Raw genomic sequence first — 25,989 nt, forward strand, 5'->3', positions numbered from 1 at the left:
AAATTGTATTTGCGCTTCTACTCTGGGTAGATTTTTCCCTCACATTGTTATTTGTAACAGAAAAGTTAGAAATATTGTGTGTCTAGCAATGAGGAATTGTTATCGTTATTCTATAAAGGAGTAATTTATAATCACTAAAAGAGAGTAGACGTGAATCACTGACAAAGATGGATCTTCACAAAATATTAAATGAAAATAATTACAAAGCTATGGGAAGTATAATCCCATTGTTTTAAAAGTTATCCATCAAAGGCAAAATATTAGTAGTGGTTATCTCTGTATGTGTTCCTACATTTCTGAATATGTAAATATATAAGAAGGAAAAAAATAAGGGTTCCAGGTTTAAAGTATTGTCTGTAAAACATGACACAATGGTTATAACAAATGGCATATTCTTCACATCAGATCAGCTTATTTCTGAGTCTATTCTGTATATGAGGCAAGAAGAAAACAAGGATAAAAATAGCCTGGATTTTTAGGGCAGTTTATTTACAGACTATCAAATACAGTCTTTTTTGTTAAACAAATGGCTTATATTAAACACATTGGATTTAGGAGTTACGAGACTTTACTAAAAATTCTTGCAAAAAAACCACACCTTGACAACAAATTAACTTAATTGTGAAAAAAATATAAAGTGATTCACTACAGAGCCTCATATTCAATGTGGTATTTCAATTAGAAAATTCTTTTTTAATGGGACCTTTGATATGGTGAAAGGAATAAAACCCACAAAATGTTCTTCTACATAATTCAAAGAGCAAGTTCTTTCCAATAATTTTGTTTTCCCCACCTTCAACTGGATCCCCTGACAGCTTTTTTCTTAATGGCTCTTATTTTTAATTACACTAGAAACAGTTTAATTACAAACTTGAAAGAATTTAAAAGCAATGTTTGTAGGTCTGCTGATACCAATCTTCCTCCTACAAACAGAAAATAAGTTTAAATATTTAGTCTTACTATCTAATTGTTAGGTAACTATTGTCTTAAAAAAGAAAATGAGGAACCTTCCTTCTAAAGACTATCTATGTATAAAATAAACTGTCTCTATAGGCTCCTAAGTTTTCTAAAATTTTATTTGCCTATTTTTTCTGAGGCCTTTTTTTAAGTTGACTTTTTAAAGTCATGTTAAACTAGTTGTTCAGTATTTTAAATTTAATTATTTTAACAAAAGTATTTTAAGTTAATTTTCTCATTAAGAAGCATTTACTACAGAATTTAGATATAGCTAAGAACAACCCTGGTAATCCATCTAAATCTTATTTTTCTTAGCTGTAATCCTATTCAGACTTTTAAAATATCAAAATCATTCACCCAGGGAATCACTGAATCTTTATTCAAATCTCATATTTCAGCTTTACCTAAAAAGAAAGGCAGGGGCCAGGTAAGGGAGCCTAGGGAGAAAAATCATCTAAAATTGGATTAAGTTCATACCAAATGCAAAAAAACCTTAACTCAGAAATACCAGAAAGAGTTTGGAAGCATTTAGGCAGTTTATCTTCTATTTTTCTTAAGAAATCTTGATACTTCTTACCAATTGAGCTGCAAACTAGTCAGATCCAATTTAAATTTTGCTTTCATCACTCAATTTTATTTTTCCAGAACTTTGTCTCTATTCAAATTTGACTTCAAAATTTGACATACACATTTTCTTTACTTTCACTTATGTGTAATTTAGATACAGCTGAAGAGCTGCAACTACTACTTCGCTTTTTAATATTCCTGCTCACTATCAGTCCACCGGAAGTATTACTTAAAGCTTTTCATGTTGATTGATGTACCCCAAGTAGAATAGTACCTGGCACTTGGTAGGCACTGAATATTTACATAGAGTTAAGCTCTGAATCATAGCTAAAGCCCTATCCTAATTCACATTCCACAAACTATTAATCAATAAATCCTTAACATGAGTCTTTTAAAATTTCATGGATGACTGGGGCTCTCCAAAAAATAACGGATTGAAGACTTGGGAAATATACCGACTTACATGCAGAAAAAGCTGCTGTATCAAGAAATACATAAGGGAATTTCACATGGGAAATAATATTTTCTTCTTTTAGTAAGTCAATTTTTTATATTTTCATCTCATTTGCAATCTGACTTACCTGTTTCTTTCCCAAAATATTTTATGCTCCTTCAGTTTCACTCAAGAATACTGATTACTGCAGTTATAACACAGACTTATTGATTTCATAGCCCTGCTCTTTTCATTAATCCAAATTTACTAAAGTATTAGATGATATCAAAGAAGGCATTAAGATTTTTACTACTGTATTTCATCAATTTTAAGAAGCCTTCTTCCATGTAACAACATCTCTGAACTTGGGAAGTATCTTAGCCTTGAGTTGTGTTTAATTGGCAACATTTTTCCTAACTAGTGTATCTCACAATCAATGCTGTCTTAGGGTAGTATCAGGAGCTGTAGTTCAAATTTTCGACTTCAAGCAACAATTTCCTTTTCCTCCCAGCCACTTTCCCAATATAAATATATAACTGAAATGTTAGGAAAAACTATCCAAACACAATTCAATTTTATATAAAATATTTAATTTTTAAAACACAGGCTATTCATGTCACATAAATATCTTCGATTTTAGGTTAGCTGCTATGGTCAGCAGAATTATCAAGTGTGACTATTAATAACTTAGATACTGTCACTTATAGGAAAGTCTAAAGCTCTAAGACTCACCATATTAAAATTTCAGATACTTGAATACTGTAGCTATTTTGCTAAATTTCAAAATATTTCTTCACTTCCTGCAATGTAGTTTTAGTATAAGTTGTTAGTATTCAATATTCAAATAAAAGAATAATAATTTTCTTTCATTCATTTCTTTCTCAATAACAAAAAAATTCCATCAAAAGATAAAATGGTCAACTGACATCAACTCATTTTATAGCAGTAAAATGGTAAATTATTCACTTTAAAATAATCCTATTGTCACCAAACTATAATGCTTTCCATATACTGTTTTGAAATGAACGTTCACAAGTCAGATAGAGGGCACAAGATTAAAAGACTGACTTTAGAACTGGAGCAATATTCATTCAATAACAGTTGTTCCAATTTAAGATTCCAATCAAAAAATAAGTTACCAGGAGAATGACTAAAAAACAAAATGGTTAATTGGCATTTAGTGCTAATGGAAACACTGTTTATTTACCTTTGGTTCCTTTCTAGGATTACTATAATGGTACATGTGTTTGAGTGTGCACAAAAAGACTTGACACCATTACAGTTTAAGTAAGGGTTAGTCCATCATTCTAAAATGAACTAAAATAAAGTTACTCTAGGTGTGGCAGATGTTGTAGTAAACCTTACAGAAAGTGAGAGAGAGAATAAGAGGGGTTTTTTGCACTACTTTTTCTTTTTACTTTAATAAATTCAATCTAGGCAATGTTTCTAGTTAACCAGTAAAGTGAACAGAGTTAACTTTGTGTTGAATGGCAATTATATAATTTAAAAAGTGGTGTTTGCCACCCCTCCCCCCATGAACATTAACTGAATTATGCAAATTGTTATTAAGCCTTGTTTCTTTGCTATTGCCCTCCAGTTACCCATGACAAAAGGAAATAGGGACAATGTGGCAGCGTGAAAGAAAATGATACTCTAAAATGCTCATTTAGCTAAATGTTCATTTAGCTATTACTTTCCACCATTTAAATGACAAAACTTTTTAGAACTTTTTCTCAGAAGTAACAGAAGGTGCTGATGGGAGCTGGACTTTTATTCTCTGCTCTCACTCCCCTGTCAAGAGAAGGTGATGTTGGAAAGTAACACAGCCCAAAGGAGAAAGTGTGACAGGTACAGGGAATGGACCTAACAGGAACTGAATAGGCAGCCCCTGGACACTTGAGAGCCCTCTGCCTCTTCAATACATTGATTCCCTTTAGAAGACAAATGGGTGTAAAGGTTAACTATTTTTTCAGACCTTAAGCTTACCTGTTAAGGCACTTACTTACCCTCCCCACCCCACCCATATTTTTCATATAAAACCCACTATTTCATTTGAATGCATTTTGCTAGGCTATAATCTGCAAAATAAAACAAAAATAACATTGACCATTTTTTTTATATAAAACTGTTGCATCAAGAGAAAGGTTGTGTTTTATTTTCTGAAATGAGCACAAAGTACACCTTTCACAATAACACTGAAAGCAGGTGCAAAGACTGACAGTGACCTTTGACTAAAGGTAGCTTTGTAAAAAGAAAAATACCAAATAAATCAGTGCCCTTTCTGATTGTTGTAAAACTGGAGGGGGGAGGGGCTGGGTGGTTGTTACATAAAAGTTGGTCCAAACTTACAAAAAAGCACAAATGTGCATAGTTCAGAAGATCTGCAAGAGGGCCATAAAAGACTTTTATGTCCCTAAGATTAGCATCCACTTAAAACTGCAAGAATACAAAATAAAATCATTAACTAGAATTTGTGAAGATGTACAATCAATAGATCTAGGTTTTAGAACAGCATGAATTTAAGCAAAGGTTTTTTTTGTCTTTTTTTTTTAAACTATTGTATGCAAGACCCTTTTCCACATAAAAATAAAGCTGTTGTTGAATTAATATTATTCAAGTCTCTTGGATTGCTGCTTTAAATTGCAGCTAGAAAAGTCTTTCCAGATAAAAATGATGTGCCTGAGGAAAAACAGATACTCAGTACGGTAACCCTCTGCCTCGACCTCTGCCAGCTGATGTGCTAATGTGTCCCCTGTATCCTTGTGAATACCCAGGTCCTTGGGCAGGAGAAGTCCAGGTCTGTCCATGCATGAGGCCATGGCCGCCTGGGTTTTCCTGTAAGTTACCACCATAGTTATAGTTGTGCATCTTTGCTGGCAAAGGATGAGTACTCTCTGGCCCTGTGGAAGGGTCACTGCTGTTTGCCAGCACTGCGATGGGGCCATGGCTATATTCAAATCTATGGTCCTTGTCTCCACTAAACAACATGGGACCTGTATTGAGGTACATGTCTCCGTATCCAGCTACCGAACTGGGAAACGACTCGGAAAAGGCAGAAGGCTGAGGTGGACCACCAGAATGAGATGAAGTAGTACTGTAGTTATCCAAGGACTGAATATCTGAGTTTCCCATGAAGCTACGTCGTTCCAAGGGTGGAGCAGAGGCGCTTCCAAGACCGTCATTGCTAACATAAGGAGCAGAAGAGAAAGAAGAGGATCCAAAATTGTCCTTGTAGTCTGAAGAAGGTACATAAGTATCTCCTGCTTGGTAATCAATACCACTTTCTCTTTTGGGGTCATCCTGGGGCTGATGCTGAGCAAGGAGCTGTAACAGGGCTGCTTTTACTCCGGCATGAGGGTCAGTTAACGAAGAACTAGTGGTGGGTACATGCTGGTTTTCTGTCCGGTAATCTAGATCTTCTTCAGTGACTGGCGGTGGTTCCGGAGGTTCAGGAGGTCGCTGATCGGGAGGCAGAATACGAGGCCGGTCCGGTTCTGGTGTGAGCTCCAATAGCCTCATATCTTGGTGCTGGATCAGGTCATCTTGCCCTAAGTGAAATAAAGCAAAAAAGAGAGTTGAAAGTTACCATGGAAAACAAAATTTTCAAAATACTCAATGTTTCCTAAACGGCATAAGAAGTTCCATCTCTGGCAAAAATACAAACCAACCAACCAAAACTCAAACAAACAAAAACCACCCAAAAGTCAAATGAAAAACTAAAAGGTATATTTAAGTGCTAACATTCATTTGAGTTTATGGTGACAGAAAAATTTTATTGTATTTGATTTTTAAAAGTCATCTCAAATGTACCTATCTATGGCTTGAACAAAAGCTACTATATATGTAAAGTTTCTGCTCTGGTCAATCATCCAGTTATAAAAAGATTACTTTTTTAGCACAGATTACATGAGAAACATCTATAGCATTCATATGAGTTCTGCTACCCACAATTAAAGAATCAATTCCTAGGAGTATACAGACTAAGAAACCAACCTATAAGCAGTAACCCGAGCATTTTCAGGACATCAGCTAGCAAAGCTAAACAACACATATTGCAGATAATCATCAACAGCAAGAAAAGAGCGTGAGAGCAGCCAGGTCCGTGGTCTGCTGTCTGCACACTCACCCGACGCCGGCGTGCTAGGTTCTGGAGGTGGCCGGAGCTGTAATGGTGCTTCGTGTCCCGATCCATTTTCCCTCTCTTCCAGCAGCACGTCTTTCTGCTTTGACTGCTGAGCCTTTATTAACTGAGTCAACAGAACCGCAAATGCGCTCTGCACAGCCGCCTGGGCCGCATCAGGCTCCACTTTAGGCTGCATGTTCTGAGAAGAAGGCTGAATTCCTCCCAGTGGTTTCGAAGACTCCTGTTGTGGTGGTGATGGATCTGTCTGTTTTTCACCTGTTGCCAAAATTCCAGCAGGAAGGTTTATTTTATTTAGCTGCTGCTGAGTCTCAGAGTTTACCTTAATGTTCAACACTTGGACAAAATCAGCCATATTAACACTTGTTTTAGACTGTAGTAGGTTTAGCAGAATTGCCAATTCACTGTGGTTTAACTGCTGTCCGGGGCCTGTTTTTACTAAAACAAAATTTGTATTGGTTAGAATTGCCATAATTCACAGCTCCCCCTCCCCACAAAATGCCTCTGTATTACCATATTAAAATGTATATGCGTGGAACAGTGTTTAAGAAATACTGTGAAAAGGGAATCTTATTCTAGTTCAATTTCATATACATTTAAGATGTTAAGTGCACATAAGTTAAAACAAAAAAGAAAAAGAACTGCAGCCCATTTTGAATAAATTATCTTTAAGGGTAAATAGTTCAAACGGAAAATCAAGACCAGCATTAGAAGCCCATACTATAGACATGACCAGGAAACCGCACCTGTGAATGGGCACTGTGATGATGACAGCTACAATTTCAGGTTACTCTCTGAGCATATCCTTTATTCCTCAAAACAACCGTATAAGGCATGCTTAATTACTGGCCCCACTTTTAAAAAAAAAAACAAAAAACAAAACTGAAGAAGAAACTGGCATCCAGAGAGACTAAATAACTTGCTTAAGGTCACAAACTCTTTAAGTGGCAGAAATGAGATTTGAACCCAGATATTCTGATTCCAGAGTCTGAACTTTTAGCCATTTTCTATACTGCTCATCTAAAATAATGTTTCTTTTTTAAGAACCTAACCTTATCTTTGTAGTAAATTCAAACAGGATTTTATAGACTGTCTGATATAATGTCTTTTATTCAAATGCTTTTATTTAAAGTTAAGCCTTCTGGGTAAATTAGGAGCTCATGTACATATATATGTGTGTGCTTAGTCACTCGGTCGTGTCCAACTTTTTGCAACCCTTTGGACTGCTGCCCACTGGGTTCCTCTGTCCATAGGATTTTTCAGGCAAGAATACTGGAGTGAGTTGCCACTTCTGACTCCAGGGGATCTTCCCTACCTAGGGATCAAACCCATATCTCCTGCATCTCCTGCATTGCAGGCAGATTCTTTACCCACTGAGACATCAGGGAAGCCCATTTACATATAACATGGCATTAACTCATCACCTATAAAATAGGTTGTCTTTCTTTTTCTAATTATTCTATTTAGACCTGTGATGGTTTATATAGGTTCCTATGCAAACTTACCTGAGTCATACATAACACAAAGGCCCTGTATGTAATACTATATACATTAAGTGATAATACAGATACTGATAAGCAATTTCTATAACCACAGATGACAGACTAATAGAATTCTAAGATGAAAAAATGATGATTAATTCTATTTTTAATATATTCTCTTTACATATTCTAGATATTTATTATTTCTTAGTATTTTTTTAGATTAATTGAAAACAAATTCTTGCAAGTTCTTATGATCTGCAGGTATTAGTAAGGAAGTGTGCTTATTTGCTACCCCATAAGAGCCAGTTTTCCTCATTTTCCCTTTCATTTCTCTCTTAGCAGATGTAGTCTCCATGTGAGCTCAGAGTACCCTTTAACTATGGTATCTCATCTACAGAAGGGACATTTTTAGTTCATGACACTTACTGATGATATAAAAAAAACAGACCTAAGAAGATTCATTCCTATTTCAAAAAAACTAGAATAATAGCAACAGTTTGAATAGAGAAGAAAGAAAAAAAAACTCTACCATTAACAGAGTTGTAAACATGTAGAGCTAAAAAATAATACAAAATGAGCCCAGATTTCATTTTTAATTAGCTAAAATAAAGTGCAATAACCATCTTCTATTCCACTAGGCTTGCCAGTGGAGTAAGGACATCAGTTCTATGAAGAGAAGTAGAAATAAAGACCTAGTATTTTTCTTAAGGAATATGACAACTGTTACCTGGGACAAGTGACCACCATCCAAATTACTTATAATCATCTCAAAGCTTTTTTTAGAAGTAGATGGTATATAAAACAAGTGACACAAACACAAACCAAGAAAACTTCTGTTGCTTCTCTTTTGTCTTTCTCCAAGTTTTACTATTTTAAACATGAAGAGAAATGATATTGAACTTGATATAGATAGCCCTCACTTTGTACGACAAAGGTGTTTTCTCCTAAGCTACGAATATTAAGTATTTTCATGTACAAGGGGAATTCACTATTTCAAGAAACTCTGAAGAATATTCTGAAAAACAAGTAATTCGTTTTCATTTTTAAAGTAACATTAATACTTTATGTAGTCTGACCAAGGTCAAGTCTAAGCTTGTAGATTACATGAGAAAGTATTAAAGTATTCTTCCTCAAGCTTTCTCAGCTAGTCTACTCTACATTCATACTTAACCACCAGAAGTTCAATTGATCCACAGATCTGTTTTAATCAACTAACTCATCGGCCAATATTTACTCATCTCTTAATAAGTTTAGGGCTATTTTTCATGTTTAATAAAACACCACACACAATGTATTTATTTATCATATCTGTCTTCATAAAAAAAATTAAAGTGAAATTTTTCTGGATTCTTGAGGCAAAATGGAGTGGATTCTATTTTTTTTTAATTGTTAACTAAAAGAGAAAAAACACTTATAACAACACTGAAGAGACTGGTTTCTCATAAAAAAGCTTACTCTTATAACAGACTGAATCAGAGGAAAAAATTTCCTCAAGATACCCTTCTTTATCATACTTCAAATCATTTTGGACACAATGTCAGATTCCAGTATTTGAGATTCTGTAATAGAGTGGGAAATATTTTAAAAGTGACCTGAGAACATTATAAACAGTATGAAAGAGCTTTTAGTATGATTTCTGGCTGTTTTCTTGTATCTTTCTTCTTCCTCCTTAGAAGCATCCACAGATACTGAACACAGAGCCTCAAAAAAGTGTTAGTAAAAGATATACTGACTCTTGCACCAAGGGAAAAAGTAGAGAAATCTGACCAATCACTAATCATATGTAATTTGATACAGCTTATAAACTAATCCTACCTTGAGATTATTATTAATCTTATCTTGCTTAATATTATGTTGCTATAGCAGTGAAACATCTGTACTAGCACAATCAAATAAGGAAATGACAAATTCAGTGCTCAACTTTTAGCCACAAGAGCTTTAACACTACAGCAATATAGTTAATGGCAACCACAAAACAATGTGAAGCAAACCAACCCATGAAGTACTACTGACCAGGTGCTGCATTCGAGTTGCCCTGAGATTTCAGCTGTGAAGACGGCAGCACACTCTGAGGAGTGCTAGTTCTGCTGTCATCCAGGCCCAGAGACAAGTCCTTTCTGGGGGCTTTAATTGTGGAAACATCATCAGTCATGCCCATCTGCTTCTGTCGTCTTCGCTTTTTACTCCATAACTCATGACAGTCTTGCCATAATGGAAGGCTGGGGGGGAAAAGTATTAAATTGTTCGTCAATGGCATCTCTTAACAACAACAACAAAATGCTAATACTTAGCGTTTGCTAATATACAGCAAATATATAGCGAAATGCTAATATACAGCACCAAAGCTGCCACCCCCACTCCCCTGCAAGTTTTCTTGGAAGATTTCACACACAGGTCTTATAAACTCCTTCAACACAGATCATTCACGTGTCTGTATAGGTAAAACCTATACAAACTGTTTTTCTGTGGCTTCTGTATAATCAATGAATAATAACTTATTGAAACTATGAATAAAGAGTAAATGTTCATGAAAGTAGGTTACTATTATCTTTGGTGCAATCTTTTAAAGCCAATTCTCACACTGTACATCATACACTGAATAGGACATGAAAAAAAGGTGAAAAATATGCCACTTGCAGAAAATAGACAGAATTAAAAAGTAGCAGAGGCTAGGACATAATGTCTGTGAAAAACTTTCTAGTACAAGCTTTTTACTTTTCGATATTTTCTTATTTGCTTCTATAATCAAATGCTCTAGAATTAAACTGATGCTAAAGAGGAGTTTCAAAAACAGACTATAATCCAGGCTTATCACTTATACTTATCATTGAGAGTTTTGAATAACTAGCAACTATCAAAGTTATCCACAATTCTGAAACAATTTTTTGTGTAATTTCACAGAATTCACAACACTGAAGAATAACTTTTGCTTAAAAAAGACACAAATATTTGATTTATAAATATTTTCTTCTTACCCTAATAAAAAATCCAATGGGAAGTTACTATGATATCTATTTTAAAGATAAGAAAATTGAGGCTTGGAAAGGTTAATAAACTTGCCCAGAATATCTATAAATTCCCTTAAGCAGCCCCAACCTAGTCTTCAACCTGGATATGTTTACCTCTAGGGATACAAGAATAGTTTCTGATGGAGTACACCTGAAATTGTTCTAAAAGTTCCATACTCATGTGTCCGCTTTCCTAAAACTCATCTTTGAGAAGGGCCTGCATGTTCAGAAAGTTCTTTCACACGTCCTCTTTCACAGTTTTATCTCATGTTATAAAATAAAGGCATATGCAACAGTATTGTCGATAAGCAATATAATATTAAGTTAAAAAAAAAGTCATTCCCAAAAGATTACAAACAGCATGACACTTTCATAAAATTAAAAGCAACTAAAATTGTAGAATAAAACTTTTTATGAGTACATTTAGATGGCAACAAAAAGGTATATACAAAAGAAAACAGGGATGATGGTTGCCTCCAGTGGAAGAAGGCAAGGGGGATAGGTCATGGGCGGAGAGGATACGATATGAGTAAAGTAAGTTATTGTCAAAGTTCGAGCTTTTATTCGGTAAGTTCATGGCTGCTTATTAACATCATTTAAAATAACTAAGTGACTAAAAGAATAAAAGAGAGCCATGCATGGACCAATGATGAGTGACACAAGAATTATGATTAAACCAACTCTATGCACCTGAGGTCCAAAAACAAAACAAAGGCATACCTCTCAGTCATCTTACTATGATGCATTGCCTCAGCGTGTAAAAACCTCCTGGAGTAACAAACAAAGGGACAATTTGAAATATTGATATTGGGAAGCTTTAAGGCATCATAAACCTGCCAAAGACTTTCCTTTCTGTATTTGTAATTGTGTGTGTGTGTGTGTGTGTGTGTGTGTCTGTACATACGTGTGTTATAAGGTATGTAACCTTAGCCACTGTTGGGGTTATTCTGAATTCAGACATACTGCTGTATTGCACTAAGGAGGCTAGAGTGATTTTATTTTTTTCCATGCTGATGTTCAGAGAATGCATTGCTCTTGTGGAAGAGTCCCATAAGAATAAAGCAAAGAAACCCACTATAAAGGGATTTTGTTCCCTTTCACAATTTAAAGGTAAGAGATTTGTTATGGATGATCTCAACAAATCAGGAAAGATAAACATTGCCCAACAAATAGTAATAGGTTAGTGATGCTATTAGATGTACTGGGAATGTTTCCAGGACAACCAAATTTTTAATGTGCTCTTTTCTAAACGTTCAAATACAGGCTCAGGCACTTACTTACTGTGTCTCATAGGCAAGTAACTTGACCTCTGTGCCTCACTTTCCTTATCTTTAAAAACGGAGTTAAGAAAACAATCTACCTTGTGGAGTAGAAGTAAATGTATGTTAACATATGTAAGCACCTGGACAGTGCCTTTCACACAGCAAGCATTATATTCATGTTTCATCATTCAGAAAGGTAGTTTCAAAGTATTTTGTATTTAATTATATCACAAAATATTTATTCCATTTAGAGGTGATCATATTTATCTTATGAATTGTTTAAAGCCTTTTACTTGCTTTTAAGGAAAAATAAAATTACAGACTAGCTGCTAGCCTAATCCACTTTTTAGCAAAGTGCACTATTTCATTAAATACATTTAAAAAGTTTTGACAGGATATCTAGTAAAATTAATGAAATTTATTTTTAATACCGTACTCATTTGATTATTCCTAAAAAGCTGTTAACAAGAGTTTAATACATACGCTATTTCCCAAAGGAATACCAATGCCTTTCTTTATAGTTCTCACCTTCACATTTTACAATTTTAACTACCATTACCATAAGAAAATAACAGACATGTGTTATACTATTTATATAGCCTTTTATTTAAATATTAGATCAATATCATCATAATTTCAACCTGACTGCTTTAGTGATGTACCTAACAACAATAAATCCCATAATTTATTACTGGTTGAATAGCATGTTCACCAAAATGTGTACTAACATGTTTATTTCTAATGGAAAAATATAGTCCAGTGTGTTCTGATAGAAATTAAATCAATTTAGGCTATGTGTTTGACAGTATGAACAGAGTTTCCTATTAGGTTATGTGGCAAATATTTTCCATAAATCAAATGGGATGTACCTACAGTTTCAAGATTCTGACAAAAGCATATATTTTTAATATGTAATAAGAAATACAATTTAACAGAAGTATTAATTGGTTAAGTAGCACTGAAATTACATGTTGACTTCCTAAGTGCAAATAATAAGTAAAAAGCATAAGAAGTCATGTAATAAATATTGGTAAAGTTCTTTGGTTTATTCTCTCAAAATTTGAAAAAAAAGTAAATGATTAGTGACTGGTTAAGCAATCTTTTGAAAGTCATGTGGTTTCTAATTCTCTGCTGTCAAGAAAATTAGAGAAAGAATCTTAAGTTGACATCTGAAAGGTCATTAAAATAATTTTTGATGACAGAGCACTGTGATCTTGGGGACATAATATGTAAAAAGTTCAAAAAACTCAAGTGATTTAAATATGACAAAACTCCATCCAGTCGCAAATGCTTATTTTTAAAGAGTACTTACAAAATTTTTTAAATTACCATTAATGCGGAACTACATCTCATTCTAGAATATGTAACATTAATTAATAGATATGCAAATCACTTGAAAAAAAATCTCAAGTCTATTTCATTAAGGTTGCATCTCTGATAAAATCTACTATTAGTTTCTTTTTTTTAACTAAAATATGCACTACTGATTAAGAAGAAAATGCTTTGTAGTCTGAGGAAATGTTTAAATTAAATTCCCACTCATTTATACATATACCTGTTTTAAAGAAGTACAACAGGGTCATCAATAAAATATTTTCAAGCATAAATACATTAAAAACCTGCAGAAGCAACGTAAGTTCATACACACACACAAAAACCCAATGATGAACAATTGTTAAAAAGCCTGTTCATACATTTCTAAATGAATATTGATTAATATCAAATGCTAAGGTATTTTGACTCCACTAGATACATTTACAAGGTAACTGCTGTATTTAACAGTGTCTACAATTACACACTGAAGGTTGTATCTTTTGCAACTATTTAAACCCATGATTTTAAAAGTTTAGATGGCAGTTTAAAACGTGCTCAATCCAGTTTTACCAGAATTTTTTTGTGTGGACCACTTAAACCAAGATATCAATTTAGTACTACCAATAATGGCAGAAAAATTACATTATATTTCTCTTGATGTGATACAGCAGGAAATACATATCATCATCCTAAGGAGTATTCTTGCTAAAAAAAAAATATATATATACTCCAATTACTGGTTACACTAGTTCTGATCGTGAGGAAGTAATTAAAGCCAGACTGTAGAATGCTTTACAAAATAGCTAGCTCATCAAAAATGTCAATGTCATAAAAGTCTTCCCTGGAGACTGTAGAGACATGACAACTAAATGAAATGTGTGAGCCTGGAATAAATTCTTCACCCAAACAACCACACCAAAGCAAAACAAACAAAAAACAGAGTATAAAGGCAATTATTGGGGCAACTAGAGAAATTTGAATATAAACTATTAGATATTTAAATGTTAAATTTCCTGTGTTTCATAATGATTTTGTAGTTATACAGAATAAAGTCCTAGTTCTTACACATAACATGGTGAATGTGAAATGTTATTTCCACAATAATCAAATAATTTAGGAAAAAAGATAAAAAGTGATAAATATGTCCAAATATCAGTTGTGTTGAATCTAGATGAAGGATATATGAAGGCTCATTGTATTATTCTATTTTTCTGTATAGAGTTGAAAATTTCAAAATCAAAAGTTAATAGGGGTACTAAAGCCAAAATTTCAAGACAGCTGACATAATACTATAAGCAAAAAAAAAAAAACAGAAAACAATGAAACAATTCAACAGTGAGTGATTCAGGTTCCTCAGCATGTCAGATGATAGATCCTTTCTGCCTTTAAAAACATCTCACAAAGGCTATGCATATACAGTTCAATAAAAAACTAAAGCCAAGAATGATGGATCTCACAGAACTGTAGTAAGACCAGTTTCATTAATTAAGTGGAAGAGTCAGGATTTGAACTCCAAAGCCCATGTTTGTTCATTCACAATATGCTAACTGTTATTACATGGACCCACTTTGTTATTATAGGAACAGGTTTGCTTTTATGACACTCATCATCATTTTCAAAATTACTAACAAAATTTCTACAAACTTTCCAGGTTCTATCAAGGAGAATGAAATGAACTGGTTTATCCCCTTCCCCAAATCAATCCTAGAGAAATTACAGGAACCACAAAGGAGTGAAAGAGTCAAGAACTCAGCCATTCTGACTCCCAAACTCTATGCATTTCCTGCCTCCCAATCCCCACAACAGACAGTAAACTCATTCTATACAGGCTTTTGATACTAACATTCTTTCACTCAGTGATAAGAATTTTCTACTGTATAGTCTGCTAAGGAGTATTTCAGAACCTCTTTTTGTTATAGAACTAACTCAAATTTGATAGCTGGCTTCATCCTTTACTAGATTTGTATTCTTGGGCAAGTTTCTTAACCTCTCTGAACCTGTTTGCATCTCTGTAAAATGGTGATAATACCCACTTTCTAAGATTATAAAGATTAATGTACTACATGAGAAATGCTTAGCATAGCACTCAAGATTTTAGCTACAGTAAGTAATATTGATAGAAGCAGTATTACAATAACAGCAGCAGTGACTTTTTTTATAAGAGTTGAACTATATTTATAAAATTAGCTACAGGAAAGCTGATTTTGCTGGTCTGATGTTTAGCTGAACATTTGATGTGCAAATTATATGTACTACTGCTATTCTATTTGATTTATTCTTTTTCTTTTGACTTGACTAACCACAGAATAGCTTGATAGTTACATACAGATATTATTAAAATTGTCCACATTTTGCATATGGTAAAAAGTTACTTACTCTGGTGGAGGCATTTTTGAGGGTTCCACATCCCGTAGGAACTCACACTGAAGAGCCTGCTCTGCAGTGCAGCGCTTACTAGGATCCAAGGCGAGCATGTAATCAAATAAGTCTAGTGCGGCTGCAGGAATACTGGCATGAGAGGATTACAAAAGTCATGCGAGTTCTTTGACTCAAATTTAATAATGTTTCTGTAGGAGCTTAAACATTAGCATTTTGTAACACATTTGCAACAGTTTATTCCAATAAGTTACAAATCTTCCTTTGAAGAAATGCTTATTTTTTACATAATTTTGTAAGTATTATTCTAAATAATTTGAAAACTGGCAAACAATAGTATATTTATTACTCTATGGGCAATTTGCTGTTTTAACATTAACTAAAAACTGAACAGAATAGTTTCCTACAACAAAATAAAAAACTGAATTCAAGTATCTTGAAAACAGTTTCATTAAAATTTATCATTGTTAAACTTCTCTCAGGTAAACACTAAATCAAACACACAACCCCAAATAACTGATTTCATAATGATGGTGAAATGCTTACTTGCATGTAGCAAAGGGACATTCAAAATTAAATGATATAGTAGAATTGTGATAGGTCTACCTTAGGTCAACAGAGGCTAGAGTTACATTTAGAATTCTAAAGAAGTAACTTTGTAAAAAATCAATGCAATATGGACGTTTAAGCATCCCCTTCTTACAAAACAAATTCTTCTCTTAACTTTCGACGATATTGCTTCTTTGGTTTCATGGTGTTGAAATATGGTAGTTTGATTACATCAGGCCACACTGCAGGACATGGACTCCCACATATACGGCTAAACAACACATAAAAAGAAGTACATCAATATAAACTACATGGAAAAAATAATACATACAACTGCTATACAAAACAACTCCTTTTTAAATATACAAAAGCTGAAGTTCTGATATAATGTGTAAAAGTTTCATTAAATATTTTAGTCATCCCAAATAAACTGTTTTAAGAATTTCTTTTCACTGAATGCTTTTAACCCACTATAAACATCCCAATTTCTTGAAAGCAAACCTTCATATTTGCAAAATCAAATCTTAAAGACACAGGTAATATTCAAAATATGTTGAGCATATTTTGAATCAAAATTTTAAACTGTTATACCAACTGAAGAACTAGAGTTTAGTATATGTGTTCTCTGGCTTTGCAGGTACCTATCATTACCACTTCTCATGAATAGAATGAAGTTTATAGAATAACAGCAGAAAAGATTCCCTACACAGAAGACACTAAACTGTATAGACTGCTGCCGAATTTGATCAACTAGAGAATCCTAAAAGTCACATTCCTGAAATACAGTTCTTCAATTTCACTAGTGCCTTTGATTTCAAGGTATTTAGAACTTTTAACTGCTTTACTCTCTGTATCTTGAAATCCCTCACTATTCTTATAGTAAGTCCTTCATAAACTAAAGAAATGCTGTAGCAGTTAACTCTAGCTGGTAAACATTTTAAAATGCTTTGGTAGTATGTAGATGAAAAACTGGTTAAATATACTTAACTCAAGTATACTGAATCTCAAGAATAAATATGTATCTTATATAAAATAACCAGCTGACCTTCATATACAAAAAGAAAAGGTCCATGCATCACTGACTTCAAAGTAAAAATATTCTACACATACATAAATACATGTACTAAGGTACAGAAACAAGTGACAACTAAAGTTGCCATTCTTCAGCAGACCTTAAGATCACTACTACATTAGAAACATTTATACCAGATGATGAGAGCATTTTTAAAGCTGTTTCACTGAAACTATATTTTGTTTCAATAGTTTTATGATTTTTGTAAATCCAAGCTTTTAAGATCTTACGCTTCAATATGCCTATCTCTTCTTCCCTTCAATCTCATCCTCACAACCTCCTCAAAAGTAGAGAAGGCCAAACTCGGGAGCATGGTTCTCTATGATCGGGTCCCAAATTGTCTTCCTCATTCTCATCTTCCAACTCATCTCTCCACAGGCCAACCACTCCTCCATGTCTTTGTTCATACTGCTTCTTCCTAGATTCTACCTGGCTGAATCCTTTTCATTCCTGAAGATGCACATCGGAAGTAATCTATTTACGATGTTTTCTGTATCCTCGCTTCCGGAATAGTCACTTTCTACATGCTCCTGATTTCTTTGACACTATTTCATCCTGCTTTACATTTTAGTTATTTATATGACTTTATCTTACTAAATTATGGTAAGAGAATCACTCTTACAATTTCATATACTACCTGAATATAAACAATCAATCCTTGCAGATTGATGTGCACCATAATAGAAGTATAAAATACACTGGAATAAAGAAAACAAAGGATACTTTAAACCACAGAAATATAAGAAAATGTACTTGTGTTAGAGAAGAGATACAGAATTTTGCCTACAACTCAAAAGATAAGTAAACAATAAACAGGTGGGAAAGGGATTAACAGAAATACGTTACTGGCAAAGATTAATGCGCAGGCAAAGTCATGAAAATAACATTCGGGAGGCAGATCAAGGAAAGTGGTACAGGTGGAATTTGGGGCTACAGAGGTTTATTTGGAAACATAGACAGGGGTCACACAACAGTCTTATGAGGCAGCCTGCCTAAAATGAAGACAGACTTTGAAAACAGACTTTAGACCTAAACCCTATCTCTGTGATATTGGTGAAACTGTGCTGCTTAGAATCTGTTGCTCTTTTGTAAAATGGAGATTCATTTTATTTCAGAGCTGTGAAAGTAAATGACCCAGCATCTGGCTCATTAATAGCCTTATAATAGAAATCAGCTTCATTATCTCATAGCTAAAGACTTCTATTTTACGTATTCTGGGAAGACAGTTGACTGGGAAAGTTATCTAACTGGGAGCAGCATGCAGGATGGAATACACATTCTAAGATAGGGAAAAATTTTAGAAATTAGGGAAGTAGACATGACAGCAATTGATAACTGCATTTTAGCAAAATCAGTGTCTGATACTTAGCTATCCTTAAATCATTTCTGAAGACATTCTGAAATGCATCATATGCTAAATCCCTAAATATCTGAGATCTGTTATGGGAATCTATTTAGATCTGATTTATCTACTCTGATGTCAATATCATATGAAAGCTTTACATTTTTCTTAAGACAAACCCCACGATGTACTAATTCCTCTAATTACCCTTTTCAGGATTTCCTTACAGATGAATTGTAGAATCAATACTGTCACACTCCAAAAATAAGAGAATCCTGTTGGGATTCAACACAGCTGCTCTGGATTAAAGAACTGTGATCTTTACAAAGCTTAATGTTTCAATTTTTATATTTCCTTTGGTTTTATACAAGCATATCATTTTATTACACTTCGCATTTTTTCATTTAAACTAATCTCAAGTTTGTGGTAAGCTTGTGTCAGCAAGTCTACTGACACCGTCTTTCCAACAGCATTTACTCACTTCATGTCTCTGCGTCACATTCTGGAATTCTCACAGTATCTCAAATCCTCCTTCACAAGAAGTTTACAACTTGCTCAAGGCTCAAACGATGATAGGCACTTTTAGCAATATAGTATTTTAAAATTAGGGCATATACACGTAATACTATTGCAATCTAACAGACTACAGTATAGTGCAAATGTAACTCTATAAAGTTTTTCAATTAGATCTTGTGTTTCTTTTAATGGGGTTTAGTGTCATTTTTTCAATGTGTTCCTATCCCTATTATATTTCCTAAGCAATAATTAGAAGAGCTTTGTTAAAGAAAATGGTCAAAATGTGGCAAACATTTTTTTAGAATGCCATCTGAGATCCTAGGGTTCCTAACAGTTTTTTAAAATAGTTGTTTGTTTGAAGCCTTCCAGGTCTATTATCATCACCTACAATCAGAATACATCTGTTATTTTTTCAAACATGTATTCTTCATCATTACGGTATGCTACATTATGCAGTAATTTCCAAAAAATGTTAAAATGCTAACGATGCTACACAATATTTGGTAGTTTTTTGGTTTCTGATTTTAACGGGAGTACTTTCATTGTTTACCAGTGGGAAGAATGAGAACTTCTGGTTTGACAAACACAACACATGGTAAAGATAGTTACAGACAGATACAAATTCACACATACCTCCTGCTAAGAAAGCATTAATTTATTCCTTTTTACTTTGGGTTTAATTGTTGTGACTTTCAAATTTCAAAAGAATGCTTCTTTAGTTCTACCAGTTTGATTTTTAGAAACTATTGTAGCCATCATCTGCATTTTTTTACTTGGGTTACTAATACCATGAGTTATATTAAGAGATTTTCTAATACTTAGTCATCCATACACTCAGAAGAGGAATATTTCTTGGGCCTAATCAAAGTACAAGTTTTTAGCATAATGCTGTATTCTACTTTTTAATTGGTCTACACCAGCAGTTTGCAAAAATGGGATTCCCTAGACCCTTCAGGTGTCTGGTAGATCAAAGATAATTTTAAAACATCATTTACACTTTTCAATGTGTCGACTCTGCACTGACAGTATTAAGTCAATGGTATAAAACACTGGCACTTTAGCATGACTTGAGGCAGAGATGCCAGACTATTAGAAGTACATACTCTTCAATACCACTTGATGGGGTGGGGAGGGTTTTCACTCAAGAATGCACTTGTTGAAGCAGTAAAAATTATTATTAAATCCTTAAACTTGAGTATGCATCTTTTTAATATTCTTAGTAATGAAAGAGAAGATACTCATAAGGCACTTCTGCTGCACAAAAAAGTGACTATTATCTTGAGAAGCACTTGCACAATAACTGAGTTGCAAGCTGCTGCTTTTTTCATGAGCCACCATTTTTACCTATAAAAAGAACTATTAAACTATGGTCATTGACTTGGGTATCTGCCAGACATTTTCTTAATATAGGAATGAAGTCAGCTTGTTACTTCAAGGAAGACAACTGCAGTGTTGTCAACTATAAAATTCAAGCTTTCAGGAGAAAGTCAAGAATACTAAAAGACTTAGGTCTGCACTGTAAACTTAAAAGCTTCAAAATAAATACTTAAAGGCTTTTCTGATGAAATTAGTGTCATAACAAGAACTATAAAATGAAAATGTTACGTTTAGAAGATCTGCTCAATAAGTGACCCACACATAATGTTACAAAATCATCATGGGTAAAAGACCTATTCAGAGTGTAAGATACAGAAATGGGTTTCAATATATTAGAGTACAAAATCTGCGGTTAGACTGAATATTGCAAATAACTTGCTTTAAAAAAAATAATAACTGCCACTCACTGCAGTTTCAAGGAAGAATATGCACAATTATCTGAAAAGACTACTGAAAACATCATATCACAGACATTTATCCTTGTTTATTAAGCCAAACATGTAAAATTTATAAAAATGTAAAAACAATCTTCCTCATTTCACCATTTAGTTTGGAAAAATATAAACTTTTTACAATTAAAATGTTATGCTAACATATTGTTTTAAGATGAATTAATAAATATTTTTAATTCTCAGTTTTAAATTTCAATAGATACGATCAACATAAACAAGCTCCTGGGATTTTTCACAATGTCTAACAGTGTAAAGAAGTTCTGAGACCAAAAAGATTAAGAAGTACAAGTCTACAGAATATTTTATGCTACTGATTTACAAAAGTATACACGCTTCACTTTTTAAAATATGCAAACGTTCCTTCATTTCCAATATTCTGGAACAACCAAAGCCTATGCCTTTAAAGTTTTAAAAATTTTACCTGTGTGACCTGAGGCTTTGTGTATGTGTAGGGCAGGAGAGAGAGTAGATTTTTCTCATTCCAAATCTATTTTCTTCCATGATTAATTTTTTATTCCTTAAGCAATATACATTGTGTGATATAAGGTTCTTTCACTGGCTGCCAGAACACTTAAGAGTTAAAAGTGTGACTCTCATGTAGAAACATTTTTGCCCTCATTTATCCCTTTTTTGTCCCCACCTATGTTTTTCACTCTCTTTGCCATTACTTTTCAATTCAAGCCACTTATCGTAGAATTTTTGTAATCTGCCTAAAGCATTTTCTGGAATCAGGTAAAGTTTAAATAACTTGACCACTACAGTGTAAAGCTTTTTAAGACAGATTCTGATTAGTATTACCATCCTTAATACATTTATATGCATTTGTTCAATGCAGACCCTAGAACTCATCATTCCTGAGGTTTCAGACTGGGGAAACAGTCCAACATTAATGCAAATAAGATAAGGGGACGACTATGTCTTAGCAAACTTACATTTATTTAATTTGTATAATCCTAAACATATTATTTGTCCTGTTTTACTTGTGAAGAAAGAAACTTACAGCATTAGGGAACTTACCCTAAGTCACAAGAGCAGGAAGTAGCTGAGATGGCATTAGCACCAAGGACTGCATGATTTCAAAGCCCACCCCTTTCAATATATTCTGCTGCCTTCTTCAAATCGAGGAGACATGTCTCTTTTACCAGAAATGCCCCCCTTTTCTTCATGTTTTAAAAATAATTAATGCTATAAAATCAAATTTGAAGCATTCTTTTTCATAATATAAATATTTGATATCTTACCAAAACCTAAAGACATTTTGAAATACATAAAGTAGAAAAATAGTCCCCTCCCTACCCCCCTCACAAGCCCATTAACAGATCCAGACCCTTCTGATATGTTTGTCTCCTGTATATGGGATCAAACCAATCACAGTTTCGGTAAAACTGATCTTCTCATGTGACAATGTTGCTTTTCCATGTCAAGATCTCCAGATCTACTACCTCCTTTTTAATAACTGTAAAGTACGCCACTAATGGAATGAACTTTGTTTCCCATTAACCGACTTAACATGTTCACAAGATAATCCAAACACACTCATGCCTGAGAATCATGACTTCTCTGTCCACTCAAATCTCTACTCAAATGATACCTCATGAAATTTTCTCTGGTACCATATACACTACCTTCTATCGCTTTCTACCCCCTTATACTTATCACCACCTGATACATTTTATTCTTTTTTTTTTTTCTGTCTCCCCCCAACAAAAAAGCAGAAAAGGATGTGTGCCCGTTACTAAGCACTGGAGATACAATCTCCAACCTCTGCTGTATCCTCAGTACCTAGTAACTGGTACATAATCAGCACTCAATAAATACTGTTCAATTAACTCCTTGATTTGAAATGTACTCTGTATTTTATTTTAAGGTCCATATGAACTTTCTTTACTTCTGAATTTACCATATAATTCCATTGATTCATTTATGGTATCTTGTGTCAGCACAAAATAGTTTTAGTTACTAAAATTTGGTTTTAACATATGATATGTCAAATTGTCCCTCTTTTTAAAAAAATTTTCCTGGTTACTTTCAGGTTCATCCCTCCAGATAAAATCAATCAGTGTTCAAAAAACGTCCTCTGAAATTTCTTTTAAGCTATTTCTTTCAGGATATATGGATTAGTATATATACCTCTATTGAGTTCACTTTTCTAATACTACCAGTTAACTTTTCAGTGCCTCTAAAACACTCTTAAAATAATGATGATACCACAAGTTAACTTTTTCTCATTCTTATCTTTGCTTCTAGTATTTTACCACTAAACATGATTTATTCAATTTGTGATACATATTTTTATCACAGTAAAGAAATATGCCTCTATACTTAATTAGGAGTTTATAATTTCAGCAAATGCCTATTCAACAGCTATCAAGATGAACATACTGTTTTTTGTCGTTAAAATGATGAATTATAATAAAGGAATACCTAAAGATAAAACATTCTTGTATTTTTTAGGATGACCCTACTTGACTCTGTAATTTTTAATAAAACATTAGATACCACAGGCTAATTAGTTCTTTTAGAATTTTCATATTAATGTCCTGTAGAAATTACTCAGACCTTCTTCATTAAGTTTTAGTGTTTGTGTCACAGTAACTAAAAGCTCCAGGAAGTTTTATTTCCCACATAGTATAGAGAATGAATAGTTTATAAGATAAAACTACTTAGATTCAAATCTCAATTTTGCCACTTGCTAGTTTAGTTTTACGACTTTGAACAAATTCTTCACCTCTATAAAGTTCAGTTTTCTTAATTATAAAGACAAGACACAACTGAAGTAATTCAGGTGAATTCTTAGAACAATATTTGTATCATGTATAAACTAAATAAATAGCAACATCATTAATAGAAGCCTAGTATGCAATCCAATTAGGAACAATATTTGGCTAAAAGAAAAAAATGGGTTAGAAGAAATCATTGCCAAAAGAAAAAGAAAGGTACACAGATACATGATTTAAACATTTTATTTTAACTAAAAACATATAAATGTATATTTCCCAATGTTCTGACACAGAGCCATGGCCTTCTCTTTCAAGACAGGATTCACTGAATGGGGTTCTACATTAGCTTTCTTGCACAAACCATAGCCATAACATATCATCAAGGATTCCAAGCAATCTGATTATTAAATTATTCTAAATTTGTATGACTTTTCTTTCTTATAGTACCCTGCACACACCTAAATAATTTAATAGCAATGTTGTTAAGTCTTTGCAAAGCACATCTGTTCATAATTGAGTAACATATGTACAATAATAAATATTTGTATACAAAATTAGAAACAGCTCCCTCTTGGTCATCATACTCTTCAACTGCTAGAATAAATTCAACTGCTAGAATAAATACACAATCTTAAGAAGAGAGTGATAATCTACCAACTGCAAATATTCAGTGTGCTATGTTATCAAGCTAGTGGTATTTACAGATGGAATGGAGAGCACCAATTAGTCCAATAAGTCTGCTAAAGGGAAAGGTGACAGTATATGGGTATTTTTGTGTCTTATACTAATCTGTCCTAAAAATTCTCAGCCATTATTTTCAAACACTCATGCAAATCTTACAAGCTGTAAATTAATATTACTATAAATAAGAAAACCAAAGCTTTTTTTTTTAAAAAAAATTTATTTAAAATATTAGATGAAGAGAAAGATGATTACCCTATGACCAAGGTCCTACAATAGGCTTCAAATAATGAAGACATATGCTAGTGAGTACATGGATGTATTTCAGTGTGTGCATACATAAACAGATACATATAAACATGTATGCATATACGTATATAAAAGAGTATTTCTAATATCCCCAAACATTAATTCTTCCATACGCCACACTCTGAAAAACAGAATCTACCATTCATTCTCTCCTCCTTCATATTTACTCCTCCTTCCCAGTCTTATTTTTAGGGCCTCGAACATGTTAATTTAATCACAAAACATTTATGGACTTTAAGATCCTTAATTTTACTAGAACAATCATCAGAATGCCTGTAACATAGTTTCTCCTCCTTTCAGCACTCATTTATCTTTAAATAGAAACGTGATGTTCGCCTAGAAACACCAGCCTGAAAATTTTTTAATTTCCTACAGATATTACAATCACAAGCTTACCTTATTAATTCTAGTTGTGCAAGCTCCTGATTTGCTTGAAATATAGGTTTTTTAGTGAAGAGTTCACCAAGGATACATCTAACAGGAAAAAACAACCATGATTACCAAAAGGTATGATTTCACTTAATTATCAAAAGTTTCAAATTAATTATTCAGGAAACCTATCTTACCCGCAGCTCCACACATCGATAGCTGGTGTATACCTTTCTTCTCCCAGCAGCAGTTCAGGTGGACGGTACCATAAAGTGATGACTTTGTTTGTATATGGACGACTAAAAAACAGAGAAAGCAATCTTTAGAGTTAATATGTGTTAGAATAAGAGAAATTCTCTTTGTTGGTGCTGCTGTTTACTCATTAACTTGTGTCCAGCTCTTGCAACCCCATGGACTGGAGACGGCCAAGCTCCTCTGTCCATGGAATTCTCCAGGCAAGAACACTGGAGTTGCCATTTCCTTCTCCAGGGAATCTTCTCAGTCATTTCCCAGGGATCAAGCCTACAACTCCTACATTAAGAGGTGGATTCTTTACCAATGAACTACCAGGGAAGTCCCCAAAATTCTCTTAAGAAATATTATCTGGCCAATCAAAACCATCCTACAATCCTAACTAAAACCACTTTCATCTGCCTGCATACATGCCATGCCATCTAACACAGGATCATAAAATAGATCCGAAAGCAATGTAATTAACTGAAAATTTCAGTCAAGTATTAAAAAAAATCATCGTTTTAACTGTAATATGGTCAAAGAAAGATCTATAGGTCAACATAACTGTCGGCAGGTTGATCTTCATCAAATCTGGCAAATTATTAATGTGTGGCAAGATATAGTTCAAACTGTAACCACCTAACAAAAGTTTTCAACTGGGCATACTTTCCATTGACAATATTTTATTTATTTTAACCCATTTTGGTATGTGCATAGAAAGTACAGAAAGGTAAACTGTAGTTGAGTTCAGATCAGTTGGTCAGTCGTGTCCGACTCTTTGTGACCCCATCGACTACAGCACGCTAAGCTTCCCTGTCCTTCACTA

The 25,989-nt window shown here is 33.6% G+C and overlaps 1 protein-coding gene across 2 annotated transcripts in view; it reads right to left on the minus strand.

Moving 5' to 3' along the window:
* Positions 1-4,167: 4,167 nt before the first annotated feature.
* Positions 4,168-25,989, minus strand: part of CDK13 (cyclin dependent kinase 13) — a 126,600-nt gene continuing 104,778 nt past the window's right edge. Inside the window, exons 8-14 of one of the 2 annotated variants that reach the window (XM_068972295.1) lie at positions 25,127-25,228; positions 24,957-25,034; positions 16,246-16,362; positions 15,543-15,674; positions 9,596-9,801; positions 6,084-6,356; positions 4,168-5,505 (exon numbers count right to left, since the gene is read on the minus strand). In XM_068972295.1, the coding sequence (XP_068828396.1) occupies positions 4,655-5,505; positions 6,084-6,356; positions 9,596-9,801; positions 15,543-15,674; positions 16,246-16,362; positions 24,957-25,034; positions 25,127-25,228 (1,759 nt within the window). In that variant the 3' untranslated portion in view covers positions 4,168-4,654. Of the gene's footprint in view, positions 5,506-6,083; positions 6,537-9,595; positions 9,802-15,542; positions 15,675-16,245; positions 16,363-24,956; positions 25,035-25,126; positions 25,229-25,989 lie in introns of both variants that reach the window. The other variant, XM_068972294.1, reaches the window with a different exon arrangement.

The sequence above is a fragment of the Capricornis sumatraensis genome, chromosome 5 (genome assembly GCF_032405125.1).
Source record: "Capricornis sumatraensis isolate serow.1 chromosome 5, serow.2, whole genome shotgun sequence".
Taxonomy (NCBI): domain Eukaryota; kingdom Metazoa; phylum Chordata; class Mammalia; order Artiodactyla; family Bovidae; genus Capricornis; species Capricornis sumatraensis.